This window comes from Balearica regulorum, chromosome 6 (assembly GCF_011004875.1).
Source record: "Balearica regulorum gibbericeps isolate bBalReg1 chromosome 6, bBalReg1.pri, whole genome shotgun sequence".
In the NCBI taxonomy this organism is placed as follows: Eukaryota; Metazoa; Chordata; class Aves; order Gruiformes; family Gruidae; genus Balearica; species Balearica regulorum.
The window spans coordinates 41,418,168-41,445,963 of NC_046189.1; the positions used below are offsets into that span (position 1 = coordinate 41,418,168).

Sequence of the window (27,796 nt, forward strand, 5' to 3'; positions counted from 1 at the left end):
GTTCAGCTCATTAGAGAAGATCCCCATTTATACGAGAATATTTATACTGTATTCCCCCAAATATCTTGTCTGCAGATAACTTCACTCAATGGCCAAATTATTTCAAAAGATAGCATCATCTTATAAACCAACAGTGTGAATTTTAACACTAGGCAAAAGATAAATGACACACAACTTAGCTAGTATTAAAGTTGAAAAGAACACACCTTTGCCCTTTCAAGTTGTATAGCTGCTTGTTGTTCTCTTTCTTGGCGGATTGCTTCCCTATCTTCTTCCAAAGAGACATCAGAGTCTGAGGGTCTGCTTGTGTACGAATCTGCTGAGCCCTGAAATTAAATTCGTGTCACTAAGAAAACATATGTAAGAAATAGAAACCCCCTCCCCAATCAGATTCATAAAATATTTTTAAAATATTTGTTTCTTAATTTCTTTGAGTGGGTTTTATGTATTGTTGCTAGCACAAAAAATCTGCAGAATTTAGCAGAGAAATAACCTGGCTTTACCAATCAGGTGCACTAAGCCAAAGACAAAAATCCCAAGAAAAACCTCTCTACTTTGAAAGAATCTCTTTACTTTCTTACTGACACAGTGAAACATATCTCAGTTGTGGGCACTGTCTAGAAATCTTTATAACATTTAAATCCTGTTTGACAAGCTTAGATTCAAGATTGTCAAGGGCTAGGTCAAATCAAATATAATTACGGTATTATAAAGCTTGGTTAGAATCATCCCTCCCTGTAAATACAGTACTATTGTGTAAGTACTTCCTTCCCTGCTGTGGCTGCCACTCACACAAAGCTTTGTTCTGTGCTTCACAAGGGAAAAAAAGGGGGCAAAAGTCACACTATTAAAAGCTACTCAACGGGGCAACACAAAAGCTATACAATGATATGAAACGAAAACAGCACATACAAGCAGAAGCAAAATGCAACAGCCTGTAAGGGAGGAAATAAGGTACTGCCAGAGTTAGATGTTTTTGTCTGGGACATTATTCAGGATGCCTGGCAACATCTGAACTATGCACTGGCTCCTCTCTTCTTTTTACAGAGCAACCTGATTCCAGCATCCTACATGGCTGATCTTCATGTTTGCTTGAAGCCAACTGACAGACGGGGGTTTAAGCTTGCAAACCAGGTAAGGTAAGGTAAAGGAAATGTTTACTCATGATGAATCTGAAATACCAATCCCCCGCTCCAAAACCTCAAATGCACACTTGACGCAGAAGCCTAGGAAGACCAGGACTGGAATCTAGACTTCCAGCAGCATCGCTGATGGAAGTGTGTACAACTGGGCATTCACGCAAAAGGTGAAGGAAATTATGACTATAGGAGGAAAGTCCTATGAAGATCTCAAAATCCTAAAGTCAAGGTTTAACTTTCCACCCAAGGTAAAGGACAAATGGGAAATATCTGTCCCTTACTGAGCCATTTCCCAAGCAAATGGAATTTTTACTAATAAATTAATACGCCTGTCTGGTGAACAATGGCCTTTGCTTAAGTCAGCCTCTAGCCTTGCACAATCCCGTTCTGTTCAATACAGCATTTGACTAATTCATGTTTGGGTTGTTAGGCTGCTCCCAGCACGGGGAGGTCTGCATTTCCCCCTCCCCAGCCTGGGGCTCTGCACGGCTGCAGGTGACACGCAGGTTCTGTATCACAGTGCTCACCTGGGCTGGCAAGGGCTGCTATAAAAGTCAGTATATAAAGTTTAGCGTAAAGAGCTGCATATAGTTTGCATTGTGGTCTAACTTTTTAACCCACATATTTTGCATGTCTTAGGAAAAATAACTAGGCAAAAACACTATAAAAAAAAAAAAAAGGAACTTCAAAAGGATCAGGATAATGCAGAGCTGCAGAAGCATCTGACCCCAGGACTGTACTCAGTAGGAGGAATATATGGCAACGTCTGACCACTGCTAAGAGACATTATTTCTGTTTTTAAATAAGAGAAAGGAGTAATGCGCTGGACTACGGACTACATATGCTGTATTGTATCATATAACCAGTGTAACAAATAATTTCTACATCATCACATTTCTAGCAACTAATTGAAGACATATATATCTATATATTTACATCTATAGAGCTCCAAAATCTGTAACTCTATACATGTTCCAAAAGAGCCATTCTACAGCATTTTGCCTTTCAATTTTTTTTCCTTAAATTGATTTATATCCTGCAGCACAGGGACACATATTCTATGTAATCTACCATACAAGTCAGTATTCTTACTCTCCATGTAAACTAGCATATTCTTAAATATTGATGTGAATACATATCCATTAGAAGACTGCTGGCAATGAACCACTGACGAGCATATGCTCTCTTCTTGTTACATACTCATAACTTGGCCATAAGCGTGGCACTGTCACTAGGGAGGGCAGATTTCCTCTGTGTCGAGAACAGGATTCACATAACATGAGCTAACACACACCTATGATTTTAACAGACCGGAAAAATTCCTTCCCAGGCTGGCTGGCCACCCTGGGCCCCGCACACCGAGGGGAGCTGGAAGGGGCAGCATGCCTCTCAGCAGCTGGATGTCTGCAGAGACCCAGGCATTTGGGCTCCTGAGCTGGAACCAGTCTAACATCTACAGGCTTAGAACTAGCACTAGCTGCTGGCAGCAACACAGCTTTTCCTAGCTTGGAAGCTAGACATGCTGCTCTTCCTTCTGCTTCCTTCGGGATGTAGCAGAGACCCAGGAACTCACCAGCTGCGGCACTTGGCTAGGCGTGCACCAAAGACACCTCTTGGGCTGCTCAGTGGCTGCCAGTTAGTCCTCTCTCCCCAGCTCAGGGGCACGATTAAAACTTCAGCTACCAAAAGCATCACCAACAGAGGTGTAAGAACATTTCTTCACTGATCAAAAGAAAGAACGCAAAGCATGCCAACTCATTACACCTAGCTAAAATGGGTAGCAGGAGACCCCCCGCCAAGTCTACTGTTCCAGCCTGCATCTCTGTTCAGCAGCTGAAGGGGAAGTCTATCAGTGGGAGACTGAATTTACATGGTCAAATATTCTAGTTCTAAAATTAGACCTTGTCCTCTGTACCACAGCCAACATTGTTCAAAGTAACAAGAAAAAAACACAAACAAACAGACCAGGAGTTGCAAAGACAGACCAACTTTGTGGTAGAGAAGAAGAGCTTATCGTTTATTGTCCACTAAACACTCTGAGGACGCAAAAGGCTTTAGAGCTGCTGATCGTCACATTTTTACTTACAGACAACAAAGTTTCAACAGCAGCAGAAAGGAAGAAAGAAAAGTAATTGCACTCTCCAAATATAAATCAAAAGGCATAATACAAATAATATACTGCCATAGGAATGGGCTTCTTTCCAAAATCTTAGTCCTACCTGGCATGATACACTGCAACAGGAATGCATCACATCCTGGCATGCCTGAAGCCCGAGACAAAGCCACTACTGCTGTCATCGAGAGCAGCAGACACTGTTCCTCACCCACGTGCTCTCTGACCATGTTATTTCCCCCTTAATTTTCTATGTACTGAAAGGTGTATGAGAACAAGAACACATCACCGACAGGACAGATGTCAGCATCATGCATGCAGGTGGACTGCAGAAATCATCTGTATGGGGCAACGGTGAACAGAAAGTGCCCAGGCTCCTATCTATCTATTTATTCAAGTCCTCTGGATATGATTCAGTGTAGCTCTGTAAGGCAATTTAATAGATACCGATGCTGGATGCAGTTTCCCGTACTGACTTTTAGTGGTTTGAGCACTGACCTATTTAATGCTGTCAGAACAAAGTAGTCTTAACCAAAGTAGCTGATACTGCAAGGCTACCCCAGGCTGCTCTTCAATGCTAATCGCTGCCTGTACGCCAAATGATACGGATTGGTACAATCACATCCACATGATCCCTTCCCTGGCAAGTTATGCCAAACAGCAAGTAGCTTATCTGAAAGATGCAGCCCCAGGACTGTGACTCATGTGATGCTGAACTGCAGCATCACACTGAAAACAAGCCATGATTCTGCAAATAGCAGCAAGGTGGACAGAAAAAGCAGTCCAAGGAAAGTAATGAAAATTGGCATTCTGTAACATACTGTCGAGCCAAGGAACGCGAGCGTCCACGTTTGGTCAGAGCAGAAGACCAATCAAGATTAAGGTTTTCTTTTCTGAGCTCTATCACTGCCCCACGCTGGGGGGGGCTACGCAGTGCTATTGGGTACGCACATTTAGCCTTACAGCCATCTCGTGGACTTCCGGTCATCTCACGCTTCTGTTAACATCACCCTCGATTTCTGCACTCTACGTTCACCAGCCAAGATGCATTTGTAGTTACACTGGACTCTTGGCAGCAGCAAATTCTACGCACAAAGTGGGACTCAATCTGATTAATGCTTCCAGGAACTATAACACAAGCAGTCCATAAATTAAAAATAACCCTTGTTATCCTCAGAAGTCCAGCTTTTGATTATTTTTTAAAATCGTGCACAGACAAAAGTATCACTTGTATTTAATTTTCAGTTCTGTTTAAAGTTTTTGATTGAAGATCAGAATATTGACAGCAATATTGTGCAATATTTACAGAATATTGTGCAACAAGCCAACACAAACACTCATGCCTGTAAGGCAACCAAGTCCAATGACGTGCTGGACTGACAGCTCATATTTGTTGAAACTGCAATAGATGTGATAATACTAAATACTGTGATGCATCTTTGCTGCTATCACAGCTGTGAAAAGACAACTGACTGCCTGACCACACAATGAAAACCAAATTATGTCAGCGGTCTTAGGGAAGTAAGGAGAAGAAAGAGGAAAGAAGGCATTCCCCATCTTTTTCTGTACACCAAAACTTTATCAAAAAGAGCCTTTAACTGCTTTATTTTCATATTGCTTACAGCAGCAAGCTAATAATTTGGAGCATATTGCATATGTCCACAGTTTCACATTTGCACATAATATTCAAGGATCAATTATCCTGCTGTTACCCAACCTCAACCTCACAGCCCCCTGGGAGATACAGGGACTTTGTGAAGTGGGAGCATATGCAATGAGTTCAAGTGCACACCAGATCTGACAATTTGAAGGAAACAGGCTTTGCGAGATAATTATATTATTCAAGGCAATGAAAGACTCGTTTCGTATTTCACAGCCTTTTTACTTTTGGCTTCTGTGAATTAATTTTTCTTGCAATTTATTATTTATTTTCTCCCTCATTCATTTTCCTCTCTCATCAATTAGTACAATTCAGCTTTGATAAAAACATTGGGGTCTGAAGCAATCCAGAAAATGCTAGGGAAAAAGGGTAAAGCAGCAAGAACAGTGGGTCTGTTTATTCAGCAACTACAAAGTAACTGTAAATCATCAGTCCCTCTTGCTCACTGACTGGTCTTACACTTGAGATTGCTGAAAGACACCTGCGGAGGTGGCTAGATGACTGGAAAGAGTAACAAAATATTCCTAGCGAACATGGTTTTTCTATGCTCCGGCCTGTTCAGGGAGGAAAAGTTCACATGCATCCTCTTCCTGGACACTACAAACAACAGATAGCCAGGTCCAGCCTTCCTGCTTGCTGAAGAAAAGAGCAGAAAAAGGTATCAACCTTTAGCTGTTATGATTTCAGAAAGGGGAAAAAAAAAAAAAAAGAAACCTTCAGTGAAGTAGCAAATAATTTTTTTTTCCAACTGCCATAAATATACAGATCTGAATTGCTCTCTAGCCAGCCATAACTTGTAATGCTCTGTCATATAGCTTGTGCAATTAAAGCACCAATCCATTAGGAGCTCCAATAAGCCAGATGACATGCAGTCTCTTTTGAAAAGATTTAGGGTGCTGGAGAGTCCATCACAACCCAGAAAGCATTTCTGAAAACATACTCTGCTCAGAGAAAAAGCTCCTGCCTTATCCATTAAGCAAGACAATGGGGCAGCATTGTCGAATTGTAGGCATCCTTCTTGTACAGAAGGACTAGCTACGGGCATTTTGAGCGCATCGTTCTATCCAGCAATGAGCAGACATTGAGCACACGTGGCAATCACTATGCTCAGTAAAGTACACATGCCACTGAAGAGGAAAGCCCTAGTATCTGTGTTCAGACACACACATTGCTGTCGGCTGAGAACATGAAAAACGTCTTTGCAATAACAGAGAGTTCACTTTGAAAATCCACAGCACTGTAAAATGACAAAGTATCAGGACTGCTAGCGCACCTCGAGGCAGCCAATTATTTTGAATGCTTTGCTGGAGTTTGAATAATATCAGAGCTAGGGACAGCATGAAATACTCCAGGGGAAGAAAGATCACCCCTGTCCCATCCTGTCCTCACCCATCTGTCTCTCCTCCTGTGCCTCCTCTTAGTTCCTCCCTGTAACAGGAATCCCACTTTGTACCTTCAGGCTTCCCTACAGGTTTTCAGATGCTCAAGGCAGTTTCACCTCCTGCCTGTACGCAAAGGCCCCATAGATGCTCAAGATACTGTCCTGATGCTGAACACAGAGGCTACGCAGCAGACCAGAGGTCACTCCAATGCTTTTAAACTGGTCAGGACCTCAACTAAAAATTTTCTAACAGACATCCAAGCATGTGAGCGAACGTACAGCACCACAGAGGTTTAAGAGAGCAGTATTGTACAAAACAAGATTGCTCATCATTGTTTAGCTGGTTTATATTGGAAAGCAGACAAACATGGCCTTGTAAAGCACAATACGACTTTCTCCTACACGCTGTTTTTTGCATTCAGCCTTCCCTGTCACATTCCTGTCTCTTCGAGCTGAGGGGACAGCCAGCAAAATCCCCACTGAGGGCTAATGCACAGAAACCCTGCTGCACAGGAAGCCTGCAGCTTATGCAATAATTAGCAAAGGAAAAATTTACATTCACAGATGGATATACAGATAGGGAAACTTGTCTTATGTTGCGATTTGTTCCACATTGATTCTGCTGCATGATGTTGACACTGTATAGCAGAATCTGAACCGCACAGGTTGGGAAGAACTGCAGACTCCTATGTACCCTGGAGGAGAGGGACACTACAGTGGATCTGGCTTTCTGCAGTGGATTTGTTGCTGGTTTTTTTTTGGTTTTTTTTTTTAAACTAGCCATGTTACCAAGAATCAAAGCACCAAAAGTACACTTCTGGGTGCAATCTTGACGTGTCCTTTAATAGCCAGCTCGTTCAAATGTCCTTACATAAAGCTGGACACAGTAATTTACGGATCTCTCCCCTCCCTCCAATTCCCACAAAAGGAGGGAAGTACCACATTTAGGACTGGAGCTGCTGTTACAGCACTGCTAAGAAATGCTGAATTTGCATGCAGAGAAGCTGAAATTTCATTTCTCGGCTAAGACATGGAATCACGGAGAGACTGGCTATTGCTAGTCACTTTGGCTGCATTAAATACATACTGTCTTGGGGCTTGATTTTTTTTTTTTAGGATCTTTGCTTTGCAAGAATCGGAAGGTATTTCTTTCCATTGAACAGAGCCATTCATGATTAACAGGGCGGCACTGTAGTGCTTGTGCTTCCTCCGGCTGCCAAAACCTCAGATCAGAGACCTGCATGTGAAATACGGTGCTCCTGGAAGGGGCTGGTGGGGTGCTAGGATGGCACACGGTTATCGCTCACAGCAACGCTGCTAGCAGAAGGGGCTGCTTCCAGACACTTTGTTAAATTCCCAAGAAATTCAGTCTTAGGCTGAAACATAGAAAAAGGCAAAGTAACTCTTGCTCTCAGGCCCAACCATATTCCAACCCACACCAGGCATGATTACTCAGTTTACCTGAGCAGCAAAAGAGGGAAGAGTTCATTCTAAACCAGTACCACTTCTGTTCTAGCTGCATTCAGCACGTCTCGTGGTAACAAGTCATCTGCGTGAGTACCGCAACCAACAGCGTTTTGTACAAAAGCAGGCAGGAAGCATTCTTTCCGCCACGTAGATGAAATCCCAAGATTCCATCCTCCCAAACCAGAAGAGAAAGCTGAGATCTCAAAACCCCTGGTGCAGGCCACTCTGTGCTGAGCCCGCTGCTCCTGGCCAGGAGAGGAGGCCAAAGCTCAGCTCAGAGCAACAAACACGTTGTGCAAGCCGGGAGCAGCTGTCCCTAAAGCCTATTTAACTCCAGACCACAGCTCTGTCCCTAGTTGGGGCTGAAGTCTCTTCACACTCAGACAGTGGAAGCAGCCCAAAAACATAAGTAGCTACCTGGAGAAGGAAGACTGATGTCATTAGCAGGAAGGTTACATTAGCCCATCTTCTACCTCCCTTTCACACAAGACGTATTCATCAAGAACTGGAGCCTCAACTTCAAAAACAGACCATGTGTCCTCAGTCCTCTGCAACTTTCAGCGAGAACTGAGGTCAACGTGCGTCGCGCATGAGGCCATGTACCTCCTTAACAAGTTCCCAGAAACTCGACAAAGTTCTCGACAAAGCAAAAGGAGAACAAATACGCACAGTGCTGGCTGCAGGGCCATATGCTGCCATATGCCACACACGTTCAAGGGATGGTGTGGTGTTTTTTGGGTTTTTTTTTAAAACAGAAGAACTATTCGTTTTAGACGCAGTTCACTGCAAGACCCAACATAAACCCTCTCTCTCACTGGTCCACGTGCATCGTGCCGTCCCTCTGCACCAGATCAGCCTCTACACAAGCTAGTCATTGTATTTGCATTGTTCCCAGCATCCAAAAGTGTAGGTTTAACTCACAGAGGTTACTACTATAAGTACACCAGAAAGACAGGTGTTATAGAGGATAAGTGCTAACATACTTTTACATGAAAACAGGAACCGAAACTTGTGGGCTTTAAAAAACCTCCACATTTTAAATAACAGCGGCCACAGTTGATGCCCACCTGGTCTCAGCACACAGGGCAGGCAGCTAAATTTAATTACTGGGCAGGTGATGTAAGTAAGAGGCAAATACAAATCAGTGGGTATCTATTCATTTGGCATGAAAACATTACTGTGCTGCAAAGTTGGGGCCAGAAAAATCTGTGTGTGCTAGAAAAGCAACCTGAGTAAAATACTGCAGAGACGTTCTACCCTAAGCGCTCGAGTGAGACTCCTGTGGGAGCACAAGGCAGGAGGAGCAACTCTTTGCACTAATGAAACCAAAGGGGTTATTCCCATGTGTAAAGGCTTTGCAGAATGAGGTGCAGAGATTACACTGGAAGCACTGCCCCTATTTTGCTTTTAATATCCTCTAGAATTATTACTATCTCCCTAGAATTACAAAATGTGTTCCAGCTGTTGTAACATTAAATAACAAGGTCCAGTAGAGCTACAGGAAAGCATTTTAGTAGGACTTTTTCCACAAATTCACATCTAAGAGACAATGTGAATGTGCCATTGAAAGTCCAAACAGGACAAGGTTCAGTTCCCAACCAAATAATTTTCTTTCTGAATAACTGAGAAACACACAAGCCAGCTGCATGGACATTTTGCATTGAGTTGTGATTTCAGGCTTAAAATGCTCAGTAATTATTTCCTTCTATATGTTTGGTAAATTTATTTAAGACAACTCATTAGGTGTCTCAGCAATTTGGAAATTACTAGGTAGTTAGTACATGTGTTTTCTTTGTGAATACTAATTATTAGAAAATAAGGCAATTGTTCTAACATTTCTTTTCATGATCTCTTATTTCCCCTGAATTTAAAATCACTTCTCCTTTCTCAAGCTGCCTTCAGTTCAGCACAGATTGTGTTTTTACATCTAAGAAATTTGGTTTAAAAAAAAAAGTACTAGTAATATACACATTTACTGCCAAAATACTACATCTTTTTCTATAATGTTCAAGTGAACATGCAAGACGTACAAGATTTTGCCTGACATGCGTTACAGGCATATATTCACTAGGTGTTATACATGGAAAAGGTCTACAGTTTAAAGATTGATGCAGACTAAAAAAAAAGCCCGAGATAGTTGTCACTGAATATCTTAGTTGCTCTAAATTCTTCCTTTTCATATTTTGACAGATATAATTTCTATGTTATAAACAACTGTAAACTCAGATGTTGTTTGGCCTTTGCCAGAATCTCAAACGCTGATCGGTCAAGACAAAGCTTAGATGTTTTAGCGGCAAAAAGGATGGCACAAACTACTTGAAGTACAAAGACGGACAAAATATTTCACTAGTTTGTCCATGAGTGTTTCCATTGTCTTGACCATAAAAATGCATTTACACATCAGTATTAGTAATAAGTTGTTAAATGCATTGTGGCACTAGTCAAACTGCTCCAGACCTCTCCCCTCCGCTGGCAACAACTACATAAAAGAGCAGAGGGTAGCAAAATTACCCAGTCTCCTTCACAAGAACAGTTCTTAGCTGTGATAGCATTTTGGCCTGTTACTCAGCAAAGCAATTAAGCACATGCCTACATCCAGCTTGTTCCTCAGCAAAGCACATCAGGTTCCTCTGACCACTGCCGTGTAACCTACGGCCCTGCAAGCACCCACACGAGGATGTGGCGGAGTTGTGTCCCAGCACTGCCTCGCTGGGAGTCACAGCCCTTCCCAAAACAGCAGTATGTCCTGGTACGAGTCCCTCCTGCCCCAGCCACTGGTTTACTGTGGTTAAACCGTTCAGCTCCAGGGTCAAGGAAGGAAGGAAGATAGATCGTCTCTGGGGCATGTCTAACCTGAAATACTTCCAACAGGAGGCTGCCAGAATCTGCAATGTGTTTGCCTACAGTATTCACAGTAGAACTGGACAATGACAGACATGAGTACCTGCTTATCCTTTTTCTACCTCTTCCTCCAAATTAATGATTTTTGGGGGGGGATGGGGATTTTTCTCCCCCCTCCAAGAAACAGTTTAAATTCAGATCTTCCCACACAATGTAACCCCTAAAGCACTTATTCTGGAGTCTCCAAGTAAAAGGTGAGGATCACAGCCAGATAGATGGCTACAGACTCGGATTGGTTTTCTCCCAAAATGTGTCTGAACGACAAAATTTGAACAACACAGAAACCTTTCAAACTCCACTTTTTTGTTCAACCATAAAAGAGCAAAGAGTTGTCTGGGAATGCTCTTGTCTGTGTTTTATTCCAATTGCTTGTAGTTAGAAGGGTGATTGAATCAACAGCTGAGCACCTCTAGTCTGAAGTTTGCTTCAATCTCTGCAGCTGGTCCCTCTTTTTCATGAAAGCTATTCAGAATACGCAGGGGAGAAAAAAGGTGGGGGTTTTTCAGGGATAAAAGGCACCAAACTAAAGCTGCAACAGTATAGAGACACTGCTTTATTTTTTCTAATTACTTTGGCTCTTGAAAGCATTGAGTGATCTGGGGAAGCTGCTACTATTGGGCTTTATGACACCTGGTAATACTCTATCAGCTAATAAAATTGTACCTGTTATCCTAAATGAGCTCTTCTGGAAAGATGATGCTTTGCGTCTGTCCCCAATAACACATTAGCAAGTCAAGAATGTTCCATGAGTCTTAAGGAAAAAAAAAATAAAAGAAAAAAAGACAAATATTGCCCCCAAACTAAAAATCATACTGCCAACTACACAAGCATCTGTGTTTACCATATGTGGTCTACCACAACGTTTCCGCAGACATACAGCATGAAGTCTTCAGCCAGGAAGTCCTGAAATAATGTGGTGTATTTCTAAGGCAGTCCCTAAGCCCCCAGTCTCTCCCCTTGCCTCCTCTGCATTACTCTCAGAGATCTCTTTTGCTCCAAGTGCAGTGCTCCAGAGCAGACACACACAGGACAAAACCAGCAGGTCCCTGAATATCACAGATGTTTTCCTGTGCTGGCTGTGACGGAGCGCTCTTGCTGACACGGGTGGACCGCTTTTTGTTTAAACCACACCTACATCTAGTTCCTTTTTACAACATCACAGACATTTAACTTGGCAACATGGGAGAGGATTAGCTCGCATTTCTCCTCTTAATTCACTCTGTTCAAGTTTATCCCATTTCATAGAATCACAGACTGGTTTGGGTTGGAAGGGACCTTACAGCCCATCTAGTTCCAACCCCCTGCCATGGGCGGGGACACCCTCCACTAGCCCAGGTTGCCCGAAGCCCCATCCAACCTGGCCTTGAACACTGCCAGGGAGCCAGGGGCAGCCACAGCTTCTCTGGGCACCCTGTGCCAGGGCCTCAGCACCCTCACAGGGAAGGATTGCTGCCTCCCATCCCATCTCCATCTCCCCTCCTGCAGCTTCAGGCCATTCCCCTTGGCCTGTCACTCCCTGCCCTTGTCACCAGCCCCTCTCCAGCTTTCCTGGAGCCCCTTCAGGGACTGGAAGGGGCTCTAAGGTCTCCCCAGAGCCTTCTCTTCTCCAGGCTGAACAACCCCAACTCTCTCAGCCTGAGGTCTCCATAGCAGAGGTGCTCCAGCCCTTGGATCATCTCCATGGCCTCCTCTGGACTCGCACCAAGAGCTCCGTGTTCTTGTCCTGGGGACCCCTGAGCTGGACGCAGCACTGCAGGGGGGTCTCACCAGAGCAGAGTGGAGGGGCAGAATCCCCTCCCTCAACCTGCTGGTCACGCTGCTGGACACGCGGCCCAGGACATGGTTGGCTTTCTGGGCTGCAAGTGCACATTGCTGGCTCATGAGCTTCTTGTCCCCCAACACTCCCAAGTCCTTCTCCTCAGGGCTGCTCTTCATCCATTCTCTGCCCAGCCTGCAGCTGTGCTTGGGATTGCCCCGACCCACGTGCAGGACCTTGCTCTTGGCCTTGTTGAACTTCATGTGGTTCGCACGGACCCACCTCTCCAGCCTCCAGGTCCCTTTGGATAGCATCCCTTCCCTCCAGCATGTCAAACACACCACACAGCTTGGTGTCATCGGCAAACTTGCTGAGGGTGCACTCGATCCCACTGCCCATGTTGCCTACAGAGATGTTAAACAGCACTGGTCCCCACACTGACCCTCTTTTGTCTTCATCTAGCTTAGCTTTGTTTTCTCTCCCTGGTGCACTCGTATAACCACGTTGCCTTTGTGAAAAGTGGGCTGCCCTGTGCCGAGCTGTGCCTGCTCATGCCCTGTCCTGGGACTGCTCACAGATGTACTTATAATAGAGGCCATCATAGGTTGTTTGACACGTCTATAAACCAGGATTTATTCTTTTATTGTGAGCTGAATAATGAGTATGTTATCACCATCACGGATTTAGGACTGTTCATGGGTGTATTTCTGAAATCAGGCACAGGAAGCATCATGCCCAAAGTCACACCTTGGGACTTCACTGGGGCGATGAAGGACCTGGCAATAAAGGCCAATGTCATTTGCCTGTTGGGGTTTTTTTCATTTTTTTATGACACTGTAAGTTTGTAGATAGATCAGCAACAATGCATCTGTAACGATGCACTCTAGAGATTTTATTTGCCTCTACAAGATTTCTCTGAGATTTTAGTCTTTAGATCTTTATAAAAAGCCCTCAGGGGACTACCAACAAAACGCTCTAGTCACTGCTTTAAAAATACCCCACCCCAGCCTGTTTCACTTGAGTAAAGCAGCACAAAACTTTGCTAAAGAACTCTGTATCAAGCCAAAAGGGCAGCAACAGCAACTGCCTGACACAGGAGCCACTAACAGGACTGAAGGATGTGCACGCAATGGGACGAGAGATTTCCTGCTTGTGCCAGAAAAAGCGAGTGTTTTTAAAGCGACACAGTTGTTATTATCTAGCTTACATTTGCCAAGCAGATAGATTAAAAAAAAATCAATCTAAATACAGTAACAGGCATGTGGGGTATTTACACACAGTATTCCCCATCAATCTACTACGCTACTAATCCAGCTTGAAGCTTTCCAAAATATCAATATGCAAAAGTAAGTACAGCTGAGAGAAGCCATGAATGTTGTCTTACGTTTATGAGCCAGTTTTCACCTCCCGCAGATGATTCCCAAGCAGACCCACTTCCTCTCCCCCCTAACTGGCCTTCAGCCATCTCTTACAGTTCACCAAAGTTCACCAATTCGATGTCATGGTCACAATTTTACCCTTCCATCCTTGAATCTCCTCCCTTCTCCCCCCCCTCCCCCCCTTACCTACCTTCCACTGGATTAAATTTACTCTGTGCAGAAGACCACAGTGAGTCCATACAACACCTCAAAACCTACTCTGTGGGAGGTTTATACATGGATAAGCTGTTGCCCACCTTTTGCCAAGGATGAGTTTCATTCAGCTAGTGGCAAAAATCAAGCTAGGCGTTCTGGATGCAGCAGATTTTTATCTAGAAGCCTTATTTTTGCAGACAAGGAAAGAATTATGTATTAGAATTTAAGTTTCTGATCGCTTAGGAACTGTCCAACACTCTTCAAACTGCTCCCTGGAAGAAAAAAAAAAGCCATGAAAATGTAAAGTATTTGAAATTTATTTTCTACCTCTGCCTCTATTTTTCTTCTGGTGAACAGACTACAGTCTGTTTCCAAAAAGCTAATTCATAGAGGGAGCTGGAAGTGACCAACCAGAAGTTTGTTACTTATGCTTTCCTCTGTGCCTGAGGATGGCTGGTATTTCTGCTGATTCCTTTAGAAAAAGGAAAAAAACAGAGCGCTCAGATATAACAGGTAAGTTTATTTTCCTGGAGGACTGTTCAGCAGCATGTGGACACCTGACATTCATTTTCCTCAGTACGTGCTGTGACCTCTGGTTTCTATTTCACAGTTTATGTGCAAAAGGGACCTTATTTTAGTAAACGGGACCTGAGTGCAGAAGTTGATGGCACAGAAACGAAGTAGGTAGGCTGAGCCAGATTGCCGCTTTTTTCAAATTGCTGCCCTCGCAATATGGTATGCATGGAGGAGACTCACAGAATTACATTGCCAAGTGGCTAAGAGACAACCACCGGAGCAAGCACCCTCGCCACCACCTCCCTCCTTGTCATCTCTTCTGCACAGCACACTTACGCTGACTTGGCATTACTGGAAAGGGTAAGGAGTGTCAAATGAAGGAGCTCAAATTCTTTTCTCCTAGTCATTGGCTAAAGTGATTTTTCTCAACTTTCAAAAAAACAGTACATGTCTTCTTGGGTTGCAAACACAGAGAAAACTTCAGCCCCCAAAGCACAAATGTTCAATAAAATAATCTTCAAAGTATTATAAATGCAAGGAAAGAAGTGGAATTTTCCTTGAGACCTCATTGCCAAGAAGATCCTAGCCACCTGTCTGTTTTCACTGAGTGCTTTTCCTAATTCAAACAGTTAAATTAAAGAAGATAGATACATCTTTTTAAGGATTTTTTTATAATTACAGTGTCCCAATTTTCTTCTAGCATGGTGTCACCACTTCCCACACCATCAGGTTTTATACAACCAAAATAACCCTGAATATTTCTTTTTATTTTTTAAACATAAGTGGTTTAGAACATGCTGAACCATCTCACAATTTGACCCAAAGCTGATTTGGTAAAACCACACACTCACCAACGGTGCTCAAGCAGATGGGTGGTTGGCTTTTGCCCTGCAGGTCTGTAGGGTACCAGTCACTCCAGCTCTGTACCAGGCCCCCATCAAATTCCAGATAGCATATGCTTTGTAATCCTTCACTGAAGAAACCTGGTGGGCAGCCAAACTCCACTTATTACACAGAGGACTGCAGCTCTCTGCTCTGACAAGTTATATTTAGGTGGCAATGACTTCCTCTGAAGTCATCCCGTCCACTTTGCTTTTGCTCACCTCTCACGGGTTTTGCTAAGGGTCTCACCAGAACACAAAAAAATCAAAACAGACTTACATCTTCAATGTAATTATAAGAAAATTACTTTGTTTTAAATATTCACACTGTGTAGTGAAAGGGAAAGAATTGTGACATGCTGTTATGGTATTGTTGAAATGAATTTCATGCTGCTTAATTTAAGCCAAACAACTGATAGGGTTTGGGCTAAGGTTTAGTATGTTGTGTTGTATTGTGGTTTTAATTAGCTTCTTCCTTCCAAAAGCTTCCAAACTCGGAGGCTTAGAAACAGTTTTAAACACTAATAAATGAGGCGTACAAACAGAGCATGTTACTTTTTTTTCTTTTTACATTTTCCCCTCTTTTTTTTCTGTATTTTTTTTTTCAGGGTACCATCTAACAGCTGTCATGATCTCTTCTTATTTTTCTTGCAGGAAGGACCAAATTCTGAAATCACATAACTGCTGAATTCACAATAAGCTATTACATACTGCTAGAAATATCTTAGTAAGAAAAAGCCCTAATTTTCAAAGTACTATGCACTCTGTAAATAGCAACTCCTTTCCCCAAAACCTTACAATCTAAACACTACGTGCTGAGAGCAAAATACAAGTGAAAGGGCATCTTGCTATCACCTACTGAGGTAATATTTGAGTGACACTTTATGGAACTTAATTGCTGTAATCAATCCAGGACTCCAAAGACTTTCTAGGACCTCAGGGTTATTACAGTCTGTACTTTGCTGCCCACTGGCTGGATGGGGCTCCACAGTGATAGGGCTGGAAATTCAGCGTGCCAAATTATAGCAACTCTGACGTATTCCTGCAACTATGAGACTGGTGAAAAACTGGTAAAAAAACCTGTTTGGAGAGGTACTTGTTATTATCATGTATTCTCAGGTGGTTTCTAAGAAAGACCAACAAAACACAGGACAAACAAACAACAGTTTATTTTGGGGAGATTAGAAACAGGAACAAACAAATGTCAAAGATTTTTAAAAAATTTGGGATGCCACTGGCTAAATAATCTCTCCATATATTCACTGTTGACATAAATAGGAAGGTACTAAGTTATGCTCCTTAGAAAAGCAAATGCAGGAAGAGGGAACACTCAAAACCTGAGTCTACATCTGAAGTCCAGACATGGTAAATATTTTCTTTGGTACATAGCATGGTCTGCACATATTTTCTCAAATTCTTATGACTACCATGAGTTTGTGACAAAACTATTTCAATTGTACATAGTACAACGGCATTTGACAGCTAGTTAAGAGAGTTAAAAATTAGCAACTCAAAGACAAAAACCTTTTTCTTTTTTTTTTTTTAGTAACTGCCTCTAGTATTACCTCAAAATGGATACTTAATTGAATGGCTTAGGAGAAACAATAGTTCAATATTCTTTCTTACTAGCATCCAATAAGCATTCCAACCAAGAAAAAAAATCCTTTAGGAATCACTCTCATAGCCACAACCTCTTTGATTTGACAAAAGCAGTAGCAGAGAAAGACACTGAAGATCTCCTCCTGTGCAAAAAGCTCCTTCTCTATCAAAATTCTCACATGCATCAGTAACACCAATCTACAGAAGCAGCAAACCGGACAACTTTAAGCACCTGGATATTGTTCTTTACTGAAAGAAGAAAAAGAAAAGCCTTGTCAGGAGTGGAGTCTATCAAAAGCTTGACAAGATTTAAAAACCTTATTTTGGTCAAAAGCTTTTGCCATTATTTTGGGATATTCCAGAAGAAGTACATCTGCTGAAAACAAATGTCACTGCTTTCAAGGATTCTGCTAGTGCCCTATAAATCTGCACTGAACGGTAACCAAAAAGGCAGGAAATGGGTATGATGCTAGAGTGAAGCCAAAGCCTGGTCAAAGGTACAGAAAAATATCCAGCAGAAAAAAGAAAAATGTTCAAAGATCATTAACCAGATTATGAAAATCATAAGTAAGAAACTAAAGTCCATAAGATGGAAGATAGTTACTTCCTCACAACCACCCTTACATTGACATTACTCTGAATCAGTTCTCATTGGGTAGGTACGCATCTCACTGAAGTCAGATGCCAAGCCACTGCTCGCACTTCCAAAGAAAGAGAAGGACAAGGGGAAGGATGTAAACCAAAAGCCAAACTCCCTTTCTCCTCTGGGCTAAACAAAACGACACCCCCAGGGCTTGATTCTTGGGTAGACAAACTGCTCATGCTGGACAGACAAGCCCTCAACTTACACTGTAGCTGTTACAATAAAACTTTTCAACATCATGATAACACAATGTTGATCTAACCATATACATAAACAATACCCATATTTACCTCCTGTAACAGGAGAGACTTGGGGATGGACATAGCTTATATATGTATTAATGAATTTGTGGCACCCCTTGCAGGAGACAGATCACAGAGATCTTCATGCTCCAGAATAATTCACTGCAAGTCCAGGTGCCCTGTGCTGCTGGCAGGAAGGAAAGGCTTGTATTAAACTCACATTTTCTGTAGCGCATTTTAGCATTAACTATTTCGTACTTCATTCTTTAAGAGCATTTGCAGAGAGTTTTCCATGCCAGAAGCTCACTCCCTGGAAGCTATAGGGTTAAATGCTCCTCTGGGATCAGGTCTGTGTTCAGCTGCAGTGGCTGCTGTGTATATCCTACTTTCCGCAGCACAAAACCTGCAGGAGAATTCAATTACTAAAGAGCTCTCCCCCAGTCCATTTTGTAAATCCTCTTGTGTGCCATTAGCTCCATGCAGAGGGCACAGCGTCGCTGTACTCTGTTGTTAAACCAGTGCTTCTTCCTGTGCCCAGCAGCTCTCTCCCCAGCTTGGCAGCAGGTGGGAAGGCTGCAGAGACAACAAGCAGCGTGGTGGAGGAGGAGGAGGAGGCGGCAGCCTCACGCTGTGCTCCAGTAACCTCTTCCAACCCGCACAGCCGCAGAACTGATGAGCCCCCCTGGGAACACAGCCAGTCTTCCCCACTGAAGGGACAAGCCAGCACAGCACCGTCTTCGGAGAAGGAGGCCGCCAGTGGCAACTGGGGGTGGCAGAGGCCACGCATGCCCCGGTTCTCCCTCAGACTTACAGAAATACAAGCAGTAAGCACAACCGAGCCTTTCCGAGACACGGCCAGGGAGGAGGCAGTGCGCCTGCTGCGTCCCCAGCGTGGGCATCCCAGCCAGCGCAGGCTGTACTTTCACACATGTATGGAGGAGCTGAGCACCTCCACATGAGATACCCATGCTCGCCTTCCAGCCCATTAAGGATTTACATGACCTTCCCGCTCAAAGTGATCTCCTAAAGGAGGATTTTTACCCAGCTGTACCAGCAACACACAGCAAAGAGAAAAGCACAAAATTCTGGACTCTCCTCTCTCTGCCCAATCCTTGGAGGTTGTTTCACGTACCTCCTCTCCAGAAACAGGGCCTGGAAGTTCCGGGCTCCTATTAAGTTCCTACTCCACTGTACATCTTTTCAGGGCATACTCTGGGCAGGGAACCGCAGAGCGAGCACGCCGTCATCACAGGCACAGCCAGGATTCAAGCTGTTCCTTGTTGACATTTGTATCTGTATCGCTCTTGAGCTGCGGTCCTGCTGCCCTAACGCAGCTCTTTCTGTAACTCTCTATACTGCAGCTCTTATGTCAGTCTCAAATTTGGAAAAGAGCTGTGCAAGCCACACTACTGAAATACAAATAAATTACCAAATTAGTAAGAGGTACTAGTGAGAGGGGAAAAAAGGGCTGAGCCTTAGGGAGGAGCAACTCCTCTTCTCCTCATCATCCCCTTGTGCAGCTTGGCCAACTCCCTCCATTCTGATGGGAGGAACGATAACAGGGTAACAGCAGCTGCTGAAAGAGAGAAAACCGGAAAAGAGCAGGATCTAGCTCGTTCCTTCTGGCAGCCGTAGTTCCTCTCCAGCAGAGCCTCTCACAGCCAGGCTCTGTGTCAGCAGCACCGTTGCAATTCAGAGCAAAGGCAGACAGGGACTTGCTCTAAGAGAAAGGAGCGAAATAAAATAAAAGCAAAAAAACCCCAAACGCCTCTAGGATCTCCAGAGACTGTGGCGTGTATCCAACCAGGCAGGCAGCCACTTGGGAAACCACTTTGCTGATTTCCTTCCTGAAAAGGTTTGATGGGGGAGAGCTGGTTAATCTTCCAGGTGCTGGGAAGTAGCTGCTTTTTTTTTTCTTTTTTTTTTTTTTTTTAATGAGAAATGCAGCAACTGCAGTTGGGTTAAGAGGCAATACAACCAACAGGAGGAATTATTTAATAGCTGGAAAAAAATGAGCAGGAATTAGGACTTTTGGGCAGCACTTCCCTGAAATACATTAGTCTAAGCTCCACTGAATCCTAGGCTCTCATTCTGGATTTATCCCTCATTTCAGTTCTGGCCCCAAATTTCAGAGTTAATGGGCATGTGTAATTTCTATTTAGGCCAGATAGGTTTGAAAATGTTCAGCAAAATCAGCCTGAAAAGCAGGCTGTAATGACTTCAGACATACCTCTTCACAGCTCAGTTTTCAGCAAAACAACACTGCAATGTTTCTATTTATTTACATCATCGTTGTTGTTACTCTGAGGATACAGACTAGGATTTCTTTATCTGTAAGAGACTAGACCATCCAGAAGAAAGGTAGTGTAGTTCTATTATTTTTTTGTTGTTATTGAGGAATATAAAATATCCAATTCTGATGCCAAACAGATCACATGTATCTTTTATACATTAAATTCTTGCTTACGAAAGAGACATAAAATACCTGTGCAAAGTTACATTCTTTTGAATGTACTTTCCCCCTTAGCAGGTATCACTTGCATGTAGAGAATCGAGTAAGAAATGTTACAAACAGAAGCTTCCTCCTGCAGACAATGAAAAATCTCTGAAAGTACGATATTCTGGGGCATTATAGCCAAGCATCCTAGAAATAGATCTTAGTACTGAGCATATTATGTATTAAAATGACTGTTACAATCATCCCTTAGATATCATGACTATAATGTTAAACTTGGTGAACACCAGGGCCACACTTGGCCTGATGTAGTCAAAGACCTGAGACATTATAGTCTTAAAATGTATAAAACCAGTGGCTAAGGATCAACCAGAATATTTTGAACCTCAAACTGCACACATAAGGAAATATTTAATGTAGTAATCTTCTTCTGGACCACTCGCAACTAGTAACAACATATTCAGCAAAGCCCTCATCCTGCAGGTGTCTTTTTCAGTAGTATGCCACCCCCCCCCCCCCATCTTCCAAATACATATAGTCCAGTCACTGGGTGGCAAAACACCTCTTTCACAAAGCACAGTGCTTTACACCTGAAATACACTGAAATACATGTAACTTCAAAGCTGTCGACTGAACACTTCTCCCGTGCTGGTGCAGTTTTATCTGCAGAGTACATAGAGCACCAGCCACAACTTCCCTTTCTCAAAATACAATATTGGAAAATGAGAGGTTCAGAAAGAACAAGAAGAATAACCAAACATATCAGGGAAGTGTTTGGACAGAAAGAGACCAAAGTTACAGGAACACTGCTTGCTCACGGGCAGATGTGTGTGTACATCATTCAAAACACTGGGTACAAATTCCTGCACAACGTAAACCTATCCAGTAACTGAATGAGCTCGGAGGATAGTATGGGACACCTCTTTCAAAAATCAGACGGAAAAGTTTTACAATGAAATGGAAAAGCGCAAATTTGATTCTAAGCCAAGAAAAAGGAAACATTTGTATGTGATATATTCAGAACAGAGTAGTGCAGCTAAAAAATTTAACAAGGTTTTCAAATATTCTAATAGATAAAACACCGTCAGCATAACTAGTGGCAGCATCAGCACTAGAAATGACATTCAATGACAAGTCTCAAAGCCTAAGTCAACTTCTTCATTCGGTTCAGCAAAACAACTTCTATGTATCCACCACCACTCTATGAATTTTAAATTTATAACAGGAAATATTCCAGTCTGTGACTCTTTTCCTCTCTTACACTCCCACTCATACTGTATGTTTACATATAGTAGACCTAATCTATTAAAGAGAAAGATTATTTAATGCATTCCTGAAATGAATCCATTCTAGGGTGTAACACAATAGCTACTCAACAATGTACTAAAACACTTCCTACCACTCTACTCCTTAGGACAGTAAGTAAAAAATAACAGACAACTGTAACCAGCTGCTAAAAACATAGGGAGGCAAAATAGAATTCATTTATCCATTTTTCCATCTGTCAATATCTGGTTCATTTTCTAATAAGAGATCGATAAAACGTGCAAAGTTCCAATATTCCTGGTTCTATGCTATGCAACAAGGTCTTGAGAACATCTCAACTACAACAGGCACTAAGCTGGGGATAAAGCTACTTGTCATATTTTGTTGGAAACTTTGAAAACAAATATACTTAGAAATAATTTTGCCCATTTTTCTTTTCTAAACAGACTCTTCAGTAAGTACACTTTGTTACAACTGCATTTCAATAGGGTAATTTTGCTGAAAGAACAAGAGCTCCTGTGAGGTGGGAGACTGCCATGGCCCAGATCCACCAGTAAGGTACACGTGTATCTGGCTCATTACGGTATTCAGACATGAAACCAGTGATGGTTTTTCCCAGGGGTTGAAACTTTTCTATGTATGTGAAGACCAGTGTCCCAGTTCTGAAAGGCTGAATCGGAATACCATAGGACAGGGTCTGACCCTCCAGACATTGGTCCCAATCCAGACTTGACTGAGTAGCTGACACCTCAGCCCAGTAAGGGAAGTCCAAGCACAGCAGCAGACGTCGTTTTCTGCTCATCAGCAGGGAGAACGTACACCAGGAGGTAGCTGGAAGCAAGATAATTTCTTCTAGGTGCAGCACTAGCATTTAAGGCACACTTGATGCTGCAGATCATGCTCATGCTGGTAGCTTAGTTGTGTTCCCACCCTTGACAAACCTTTCATGAATCTTGCTTGAGTCAACAGGAAGGACTGCCTTGGTGGAGGCAGGATGAGTACCATCACAGCCTGCTGAATCACGGGTACTTCTTTTCCTAGCTTGGTGTCACTTGGTGACATATTTCTGTGGTATCTGTCATTCCTGGAGTGTGGCGGGCTTATTCTTGAGCTTTCGTCACGCCATTTAGGACAGAGCCCTAGATGCCAGGAGCTGGAGCTAGGTCTCTCAGAGAAGCAGCCTTAGCTGACAAAGGCAGGGCTAGCTGCCACTGGATTTTTTCCCTTGGTGAGGTTTTCTCTCCATTGGTCATCATTGAAACTTCTCTGTCCAAGAATGACACTAGGGCTTGTTTTGTCAGAACCTGATGAGATCACCACTAGTTGTTCTGGAAAATAAAATTTTATCATGGTATTTCATGACCTGTATTTCTTAGCAGAAATTAACTGGTGATTTGTCAGAATACATCCTTTTCCAAAGCAAGATATAGAGACATTCTTCAGGGGATACACCAGTCACAGAAGGAATGTGGCTTAAAAATATTGTCAAGAAATCCCACATGGAAATGAGAAGTTTGTAAAGAAGCAGAATAGGAGAGTAACCACTATTCACAGGGTTCTTATTATAAGAGACTAAAGGATGAAAGGTTATGAAAAAGTTTAGTTTGAACTAATAGGCCAGAGGTTTTCAGGTTGTACCCGGCTCCGTGAGCATCCAGAAGGATGCCTAGGCACCTCACCATATAGCTCGTCCCATGAGGGTAAGAGGTGCAAAGGGCTCATTTATGGCTATAATAGTCATGGCTATTAAAAAAAAAAATCCTCCAGCCTCATACACACCAGGAGCACCTAGTACAGCATCTACAGCAACACAATTTCAAAGAAAACATGACATTTATGATAATGTAATCACTAACTGTGATGCCATTGTACCAAGGACAAACAGCCCACGGGAGGAAGCAGAAAGCACAAGTGAGCTAGGCAGCAAAAGAGTCGATTTGCAGGGAAATGTCCCAGCATGGAAAAAAAACCGAGAGAGGACTCAGAGAAAATGTATTTGGTATAAGCACAATTCTCTCAAAATAGAACGCCTTGTGAAGTTTTATATAAAGTGTTAGCAGCTCGTTCAAACATGCACTTCACCACTTCAGTACTCAGCAAGATGATAGGGAGTATTTTTTTCCTCATGATTTCTTCCATGTCGCTGTAATAAATCAAATTACTGCCAGGCTGCATTCCCCATGCTGGTGAAAGAGCATAACCAAGTACCTCCAGCTCTGTAACTTCTATAGCCTTTGTACTACCTGACTTTTTAGGAAAAAAAACTAAACAGAAGAGCAGTCCCTTGTCCTCCACCCCCAGGGTTTTCTTTTTTTTTTTTTCTACACCCCTGTGAAAGCTAAAATCCTCACAGCCCTGAAGAGCGGAGTAGACCCTGTAAGCGGGCACCATTTCTCTCTTCTGAGCCCTTTCCTCAAAACACTTAAACCTCTTTCTGACAAGGCTAGCTTTAGAGAGGAACAGAAAATGCAGATTATCATCCTGTGCTATGCATACACAAAATCAGGCACCGCTGGGTTCCCCCAGCTCTCTGTGCTGGGTGGAAAAGCTTGGCTGACTCTGGACATACGGGTAATCCTCCAAATCAAAAATCAGGGCTTCCTGATTAGTGCCGTGGGGCGGACAAAGATGGATAGGTGTGCACAGAGTCATCAGAACTTGCAGCTGGACAGAAACACCCCACTCTTGCCTCTGAAAGTCCTCCTTCAATTCTCAGAATAACAGAATAGCTGAGGTTGGAAGGGACCTCCTGAGCTCAAACCCCCACATATACATATGTATGTATATACACATATGTATGTGTATATATAGACACAAACCCATCATCTGCTCAAAGTGAGTATGTAAGGAACTGAGCCAAGTTAAGGAAAAACAGAACCTTAGAGCAAGGGAAGGTAATTAAAGATGCAGCAGCAAGGAAGAGAAGGCCCTGAAGTTACTCAACACATGCTAGACTTCATTGCCAACCTGTGCAACCTGTACTCTAACCCACCCAGCTGCCCACATCTCTCATTTTTCAAGAGCTGCTCTCTTGTGTCTTTTTCCAGAGGAGAAATCCCCTCTGATGCCCAGTACCACAGAGAAAGATGGGCACAAAACAGCGCTCCAGCGCATGAGCCAGTAAGCTTTAATGGGACACGGGAGCTCCAGTCCAATCTTCTTCTTTGGCTTATGAAACAAACGATGAGAAGTTCCCTCTAAGCCATGCTTCCGAACAGTTCCATACATAGATGATGTAACATCAGGAGTGACTGGCAGGCAGCTGAATTCATTTGGCACACACAGGTCCATGACCTGAAAGATGTCATGAGTGAAGAGAACCAAGATGCCCACTAGCAATGGACCTCTCCCAGAGAGGGAAACTACCTGGACAAAGTCAAAGACTGTTTCTATTAACAGGCTGTTAACACCGTGCTCCATGCAGAAGCACAAACAGAAAACAGTTCACTGTTGGCATGAAAATCAGCAACAAAGCACTGTGGAAAAATACAAACCAGGATCTCATGGAAGTTTGCAAGCAAATCTTGACACCACCTGCGATCCCTACAGAACTCAGCATTCAGCCAGCTAAATTTTGAAATTAATGACTGGATTCCAAATGACCGTGAACAGTTGCCAGGCTTGTCCTGTTTGTAAAGTAATCTGCATTTGTGTAAGTTGCTGATTTTTAAAACCAGGCTCTACTATCTCTGTAAATGCATACTCAGTGGAAAAACATCTAACGGCTCAATATTTCACAAGCAGAACATGTTTTAGGGAGATAGGGAAGCAAGCCATGACATCAACAAATCCTAGGTTAAGCTTTTCCCCTTGTTATTTACTATTCCTATGATGTGTTCCTTCAGCACCACAAGCCCCGCTCCTCCCTCAGATGCCCTTGAGCCTAGGCAGAGCCATTTATGCTTCCTAGAAGCGGCATTTTCTTAAGGACTAGGAAATTTTTAAAACAACCTGCAATCCAGGATCAGCACATTTTTGAGAAGCCCTTGCCATTTCAGCTGCACTTCATGGTCATTCAAGAGTTCCCCGGAAGGAAGCCAAAAGCAGGAGTAAAGCCATAGTTAATTACAAACCTTAGTCCTTCATACGAACAAACAATATTACTAAACACACACTACCCCAATCAGGTGAGCTCTTACTGCAGTTGAAAGTGAAAAACATCCACTGTAGCTATTCCTTATTATGTTTCTTTGGTTTAGATGACTTGAAGGTTTGGGGTTTTTTGCATTTTAATGTATTTTTTCTGGGAAAAAAGTACCTCTATGGAAACAGCAGACTAATTTATAAAATTATGTATGATTCTTACTGAAATTTTTATTTGACTACCATACTATCAAATCACAACATTACATTTAACAAACAGAAGACCTAAGTTAGACAGAAAACCATTTTCATGTGAGCACAAAACATGAGACATGGTAAGAATACCTAATATTGAGGTAGTACTAGAGCTTTGGAAATTTTAGTAGGAAAAACTTAAGCAAAAACACCCAATCAAACTCTCAAACAGAAAACAAGCTAACTTTCCAACCCCTGTCAGACAGCCCTTTATACAAAAGAAAAATGTTAGGCAGATGATTCATTAGTCAAGGCAACCTATTAAGAACTAATGGAAATGGGAAAAAAAATCTGAAACTGTCAAAAACACACAAATGCTTTAGAAGCTGAATCTCAATGAGAATTCAGAAGACTTAATGGGCAGAGGATAATCTCTTTTTATCAGAAATTATCGAATATGTTCCCAGTCAAGACAGACTTTAGTGCACACTTGAAACTAAAAATCCTACATAAACAAACAGCAAGTAAATAACTGATAGCGCTTACGCAAACAATCCCGGAACGCCCGGGTCCTGACAATACTCATCCTTTTTGGATTAAACATTAGAAACTTAACTCATTCAAATGGAGAAACAAAGAACAGCTACACTTGAAATGAAGCCGAGTGTCATCAGCAAACGAACGGCACTGCAAACGCCATTCCCTCCGTTCACATACACATGCCAGGTCTCTCTGAGGAGTAACAGAAGGGAAATCCAGCTGCTCCTACTGATGATCAGCCCCACAACTGAGGGTCTTACAGACCACTCACCTGCTGTTTTATAAAAGTAGACCTCCCAAAGAAAGATGACTTTAGCAGTCTTCATCTCACTTCCCTTTGAGTCACCAATCAGGAGGAAAGCTCAACATCTCACAGACGGTCTGTATGGCTGGGTACTCAGCATGTTTTCTGTCTTACCTTATAATTAAGTTTACCTACGAACCAAGCAAAGATTTTTCAAGTATGAAAATTCCTCTGTGCACTGTAAAGAAGGTGTGTATCATCACCAGGCTTTCCACCACCAGAGAATCCTGCTGACAAGCACGCTGGAAAAAAGAAAAATGCAGTGACTCTCACTAGCAGCCTTCATCCCTGCCTGCAAAATCCATCAAGCCACATAAAATGACAATCAGATCCAGACTACCAACTTTCAATCGTCAGCTTTAAAATTTCAGAAGGGACCTGTGGAAATGATGCACCCAATAACCACTGAAACCCTTCTAACCCCATTGTAAGTCCCAGGTTTTATTTGACAGCTGTATGAAGCCTTCTGCTTGGTCCCAGCTGCTCGTTGTACAAAGATGTTCTATAAAATGAACTATTACAAAACTCAGTACAGTAACTGGCTCTGGGATAGCAGACAGAGATGACAAACTCTGCAGGCACAGAGAATGAATTTCAGAAGAAAGTGCAAGCGAATGCCTACCACTGCAGCCCCAGTGTACGTGCTCTGCAAGCATCACCCCTTCCCAGGACAGCCCGTCCAGCACCTCTCCTTTGAGAGGGGGAAGAAATCAGAATGTACCAGCTGCCACTTTAAATATATTTGCTGTGTAAACAGTGGACTGATGTTTTGGGCTGCGACTTCTGCATGGATCTACACTTATCGCAAGCAAGACTGCAGAAGAGTTTAAGTAAATGGAATGCAACAAGTCTTTAAAATTACTCTAACTGGAAGAGTTCTGCAGTATAATCACCAAAGAGACAGGATGAAAACCACTTCTAAATACACTTTTAATTTCTTATTCTTAACCTACAACTGAGAAGAGGTATAGAGCAAGCAAAGACTACCTTTCCTTCTCCTTCAGAGATCAGAGAGGTACCATACAGAAATCCCATCAATATTTGAATATGAACTTCCCTACCAAGGTTTGTGCTTCCATAA

The 27,796-nt window shown here is 42.7% G+C and overlaps 1 protein-coding gene across 9 annotated transcripts in view; it reads right to left on the reverse strand.

The window, feature by feature from the left end:
* CACNB4 (calcium voltage-gated channel auxiliary subunit beta 4) overlaps positions 1-27,796 on the reverse strand; it is a 111,378-nt gene that overhangs the window by 35,732 nt on the left and 47,850 nt on the right. For all 9 annotated transcript variants that reach the window (XR_012836208.1, XR_012836209.1, XM_075757356.1 and 6 more), the window contains one exon: positions 207-326. Coding sequence is in view for 7 of the 9 variants with exons in the window: in XM_075757356.1 (XP_075613471.1) it covers positions 207-326 (120 nt within the window). In the remaining 2 variants the exon portion in view is untranslated. The remainder of the gene's footprint in view (positions 1-206; positions 327-27,796) is intronic.